General features: G+C 33.2%; 1 protein-coding gene across 1 annotated transcript; it reads left to right on the top strand.

Moving 5' to 3' along the window:
• Positions 1-1,781: 1,781 nt before the first annotated feature.
• On the top strand, positions 1,782-3,296 carry LOC118646779. Its single transcript, XM_036290426.1, has 2 exons — positions 1,782-2,349; positions 2,419-3,296. Exons 1-2 carry the CDS (start codon positions 2,024-2,026, stop codon positions 2,420-2,422), a joined length of 330 nt encoding a protein of 109 aa, XP_036146319.1. The 5' UTR covers positions 1,782-2,023; the 3' UTR covers positions 2,423-3,296.
• The last annotated feature ends 3,119 nt before the right edge of the window (positions 3,297-6,415 follow it).

Below are 6,415 nucleotides of genomic sequence, written 5' to 3' on the forward strand. Positions count from 1 at the left end.
GCAGATAAAAAAAAATATGGGTCTAATATTTTCTTATGTTCTACAACATATCCGAAGCTCATTAAAATCGGTGAGGGACAGTTCTGTCCGTTCCCTTGTAAGTGTAGTTTGTTGATTCGACGAGCGACGTAGACTCGTCGCTATTATTATTAATAATGAGCCCACTCGTTCTCTTTCCGCGGCCTTTATATACTCAGCTTTTCGGCTTGTTACCAAGGGATGTCACTCGCGGTCACGGGCCTTTGGCCCGTGCACTAGCTTAGCCAGCAATTGCTAGCTAGGCGCATTCCACCGGAAATCAGGAGATTTCGGGTGGCGAAATGAGTAGTAACCGGATATATTGCCCGGTGCGATGTCCGGTGTGAAGGCCGGTGCGATGCCCGGTAGCAAGGCCGGACGGTGTCGTCGCGCGAGGTGTCACTCGACACCCTTATCGTTATTGCGAGTAAAGTTTGTGTGAGTGTCGCGCACTCACAACAATAGTATTAATACGAAGAACACACTGCTGTTGTTAATATCTTTATTCTTTTTTCTCCGTACGAGCGAGCGAGCCGCGCTTGCATTTCCGGTCTCTATATACCTTTTTCGGGATCCCCGATCGTTCGCCTCGGGACCAATCCCGAGAGTTCTCACATCTTTGTCGAATCTCGACTTGCCTCCCCGTAGCGGAGTAGAATCCGCTCAACGGTACCTCCTCTCGTCACGAGGCAAGCACGATACCGCTCGACGAACAATAATATATAATAATAATAGGCAACACGAGAAGACACGCTGCCTTGTCGACAACACGACCGAGTGGAGTGAACTCGATTCCTCGCAAATCGCTTACATATCTCTATTTATTGATAAAGATATTAATTTTAAACTCTAATAATTAATCCCCCCCCCCCCATTTATATAGTATAATATATTACATTTAATTTCCAATTAAAATATTTAATTTATCTTAATATAAATAATCATTCTATTATTAATTATAATATGTCTATTCTTTTTAATCTCTTCTATACTTCTAATATTAAATTTTATTATTTCTAAAAAATCTTTTCAAGATCGTGAAAAAACCTCCCCATTTGAATGCGGATTTGATCCTATCTCCTCCAATCATATCCCATTTAGAATTCAATTCTTTTTAATTAGACTTATTTTTTTAATTTTTGATATTAAAATTACTATCCTAATTTTATTTATTTATCTACTTAAACTCTCTAATTTAAGATTTATTTATATATCTACCATTATTCTTATTCTCCTTATCTTAGGATTATATATTGAATAGTCAGAAAAATCCTTAGATTAAAAAATATAATACCCCATTATATCCATCATAATACTACAATATTTATAAATTCAAACTTTTCTTAAAGTAAACCATTTACATTTAATTTCGACTTAAAAATTGATTATATAAATCTAAGAAATTATCCCCTACTCCCCTATCTCTTAAGTATAGTTTAACTGTAAAACATTATATTTTCATTATAAAAATAATATCCCTTTTATATTTTATATCCCTATCATACCATAAATTTTAGGATATTAGTTAAATCATAACATTTAAATTGCATTTAAATATTAATAACTAATAATATATTATATCTTATTAGTTAAAGCCAAAATAGAGGCAAATTATTGTTAATAATTTAACTGAATTTTTTACTTCTAACTGAAGTAACTATAAGTGAACTTCTAATTCATCATCTTATGGCCCCTATTACTTCTTAATTTATAAATAATATTACAAATTTACTTTATTTAAAAATTTTCATAATTTTCCTAATATCTTCAATATTATATTTCTATATAAGCTATTTAAAGGAAGGAAAAGATAGCCGACGCAGAAACAGTAATAGCAGAGTGAGAGAAAGCAGATGAGGTGAAAATAGAGACAGAGATGAAATGTAATAATGAGGAGAAGTGAATGGGATAATGAAGGAGACGGAAAAGGACAGAGTGAGGGAAAAAAGTGCGGTCGAGAGGAGGATAGAAGAGATTGGAAGAGAAGTAAGAAAACAGAGTGAAAATGCCAAAAGGGTTAAAAGAGGTTAGGAAAAGATTTAGAAGTCTGGAGGCGAGACTGGAGAGGTGGCAGACGGGAGAAGAGGACTTGGATCCAGACGAGGAAGAAAAGAGGGGAAGAAAGGTATGGAGAAGCGGCCAGGGAGAAAGAAGAGGAAGCAGAGGGGAAGAAAAGACGGTCGGAGACAAGCGGAGAAGAGGCGGAAAGGGAACAAAGAAAGTCGGTGTAGAGAGGGAGCGGAGTGGAGGGACGATGGAGACTGGTGGGGGGAAGGAAGCAGAGACAAGGAGGACAGGAAGAGACGGCAAGGAGGAGGGAGGAAGTGACAGGGAGGAGGAGGGGGAAGAGGAGGATAGGCGGATTGCAAGAAGGAAAATAAGAGTTGTTTTTGGTTATAGGTAGGAGTTAAAAAGGAGGTGAGAACAGGAACAGAAACTGGAGAGAGGAGAGACAGAGGGTAGAGGAGGAGGCAGAGGATGACGGAGCCAGAAGAATTGGAGTTCGGGAGAGGACAGTTAGATGGAATGAGAGGGGAGCAGAGAGGAATTAACTTGGAAGCGGCAGTGAAGGCATTTGGAGAAGGGAGCGAGAGGGGATAAAGAAGGATAAGGAAGGGAAGAGAGGGAGAAAAAGGTATAGAAGGGCCGTGGAGGGGAGGAGGGGTATACGTCTGTAAGGCTGCTCAAGGGCCAGGTTGGTAGGAGGAGATTAGACATGTAATATATTATAATGAGATATTGATAGGGAAGAAGTTGGGGGACAGGTGGACTTCCGTTTCGTTTACAATTGTGATTGTATTGTCTTGTTATTGTATATTTTGTTCCTGTGTTGTATTATATATTTTATATATGTTATATCTTTATATGTATGGCTGATATGTAGAGGAGTATGAATGTATGGATAAACGGCTTGCTAGTGAAAGAGAAGAACGGTCAAACAGATGGAAGAGAGAGGAGCCGAGGAGATCAGAGAAGGAGAAAGAGAGACAAGGAGAGGAGGTTAAGAAGAGCAGGAGAGTGAAAAGAGCAGAGAAGAGCGTAAAGAGTCGGGGGGGCTCAACAGCACGGAAAGTAGAGAGATGACAGAGAGACGGCAAGTTGGGAAGAATGAGAGGTGGAAGGAGAATAATGATTTAATTGATTGTCTTAGGAGGAGAGGCAGGAAAGAAGGAGAGACGGCGAGAAAGCATGAGGGGAAAGAGACGAAGAGGCGGAGAGAGCAGAGGGAGACAGGAGAAAGAGGAGAGGAGGAGAGGCCCCTTGATGAAAAACGGAAAGAGGAAATCAAGAAGGAGAAGTAGAAGGAAGAGAGCAGAGATGAAGAGAGATGAATGGAAGAAGGACAATGAAGAAGGGGCAAAAGAGAGGAGAGAGTGGGATTAGGGGGTGGGGAAAAGGGGATAAGGGCGTGCGAGGGGGGGAGGGTGTTAGAATGTAAGGGTCGCAAATGGCCAGGTCGGTTCGGGAGTAGAGAGGATACAACTGTGAACGGTTCGGGAACGCTCCGTGGAAAAAGCGCCTTGTAACCCCATATTGGGACACAATAAAGTCTATATAAGCTATTTAAATTTAATAAATTATAATTATAAGTAAATATAAACAAATAAAAATAAATATAAATATATACATATTATAGTAAAATATAACCTTAAAATGTTTAATTAAAAATAATATAGTATTCTTCCTTACTAACTCTAATCAAACTTTATCCCCAATAAAAATTATACCCCTAATTTTATTAATAGGATTATAAATTCATAAATATATAATATTTATAAATCATATTGAACCTAAAAATTCTCCCCCATAATAATTAACTTAATAAATGCCCCCCCCCCTCTACCAATCACTATTAATCTTAAAATAATTCTAAATCTACATACTAATATTACTAATAACTTTAGTCCCATTCTCAAATAAATTAAATAATAATTATAAAAAAATATTCAATTCATTAAAAAATATATAATAATATAAACGAAATGAATACATAACCATTAATATTAAAGAAACTAAAATAAAAATTAATAAAAAAATATTAACTTTTAAATCATAAATTAACTCTATAATTAAATCTTTTGAATAAAATCCAGAAATAAAAGGAAAACCACATAAAGCTAAATTAGAAATATAAAATCTTATTATAGTAAAAGGAATAACCTCATTTAAATTCCCAAATAATCGAATATCTTGATTATTTATTATTGAATGAATAATATAATTCCTGCACATATAAATAATATAGACTTAACTGCATGAACTAATAAATGATAATAAGAAATTATTCTTAATCCAAACCTTAAAATTATTATTATTAAACCTAATTGACTTAATGTAGATAATGCAATAATTTTTTTCAAATCATTTTCTACCCTTGCCATTACTCCAGCCATAAATATAATAAATACAGATAAAAATAATAAAAACTTAAAAACCCTCCTTTCTATCAATACTCGATTAAAACGAATTATTAAATAAACCCCCGCAGTGACCAATGTAGATGAATGAACTAAAGCTGAAACAGGCGTAGGAGCTGCTATTGGCATTGGTAACCAAGAAGAAAAGGGAATCTGCGCTCTCTTAGTAATAGCAGCTAATAATATCATGAAAACTATTAATTTTCTTCTTATTAAAGATCAAATCCCCCACCTCCCTATCATAGATATTAATCTAATTAATATTAAAATACCAACATCCCCAATACGATTACATAAAACTGTTACCATACCAGAATTATAAGATATTCAATTCTGATAATAAATTACTAAACAATAAGAAACTAAGCCCAATCCATCTCAACCTAATAAAATCCTAATAATATTGGGCCTTATAATTATCAATACTATAGAAAAAATAAATATTACTACCAAATAAGTAAATCGACCCATAAACTTTTCCCCTATTATATAAATCATTATATATAAAATAATAAAAGAAGAAATTAAAAATACAAATCTAATAAATAATAAAGAAATTCAATCTAAAATAACGACTACCTCTATATTTAAAGAATTTACTCTAAATACTAACCATTCTAATATTAATCCAATATCAAAATAAAATAATATTAAACTACCCATAAATATTATTATTGAAACAATAATTAAAAATAAAAAATATATATAAATCTTAATTATAATCTAAGATAGTAAACTTTATTTACTATATCTTTAATTCCACAAATTAAAATTTTTACCTAAACTACTTAAATTAATTTTTTATTATTTTTTAAATTTATATTAATATAATTAAATTAAATAAATATATAAATAAAGGATAAAAATGCATAATTAAAACAATAAATTCTTTTACAGATCTAAAATTATATATTAAATTATTAATACTCTTTCATCCATGTTGAATATACAAATATAAATATAATGAATAAGCCGTTCTAAAAAAACAAATTAATACTAAGCCCATAATCAATATTAAATCTCAATTTAATAAAACTATAATAAAAATATTAATATTAGTACCTCACTAATAAAATTTAAAGAAAGAGGAAAAGAAAAATTAGCTGCACATAATAAAAATCATCAAATTATTAATGAAGGTAAATTTACTATTATCCCCTTATTAAAAATTAATAAACGTCTACCTGTTCGACAATAAAATAAATTTACTATATAAAATAATCCTGATGAACATAAACCATGAGAAATTATTATAATATATCCACCCATAAACCTTAACTTAAATATAGTTATAAACCTACATAATATTAAATTTATATGAACAACTGAAGAGTAAGCAACTAATCTTTTTATATCAACCTGAACTAAACATAAAATTCTTGAAATAATCTCCCCACCACCCCCAATCTTAAAATTAAATAATTATATTTTAATCTCATATTTATAAATAATAATATTAATAAACGTAATAAACCATATCTACCCATTTTCAATAATACTCCCGCCAAAATTATAGATCCATAAACAGGAGCCTCTACATGTGCCTTAGGTAATCAAATATGAAATAGATACATAGGCATTTTAATAAAAAAAGAGAACCAAAAATTATTATATATCCACCAAATCTAAATAAATAACTCCCTAAATATATCTGCATTAATCTAAATATAAAGGTTATCCTACAATAATATTGTTGTGAGTGCGCGACACTCACACAAACTTTACTCGCAATAACGATAAGGGTGTCGAGTGACACCTCGCGCGACGACACCGTCCGGCCTTGCTACCGGGCATCGCACCGGCCTTCACACCGGACATCGCACTGGGCAACATATCCGGTTACTACTTATTTCGCCACCCGAAATCTTCTGATTTCCGGTGGAATGCGCGTAGCTAGCAATTGCTGACTAAGCTAGTGCACGGGCCAAAGGCCCGTGGCCGCGAGTGACATCCCTTGGTAACAAGCCGAAAAGCTGAGT

This window comes from Monomorium pharaonis, chromosome 7 (assembly GCF_013373865.1).
Source record: "Monomorium pharaonis isolate MP-MQ-018 chromosome 7, ASM1337386v2, whole genome shotgun sequence".
Taxonomy (NCBI): Eukaryota; Metazoa; Arthropoda; class Insecta; order Hymenoptera; family Formicidae; genus Monomorium; species Monomorium pharaonis.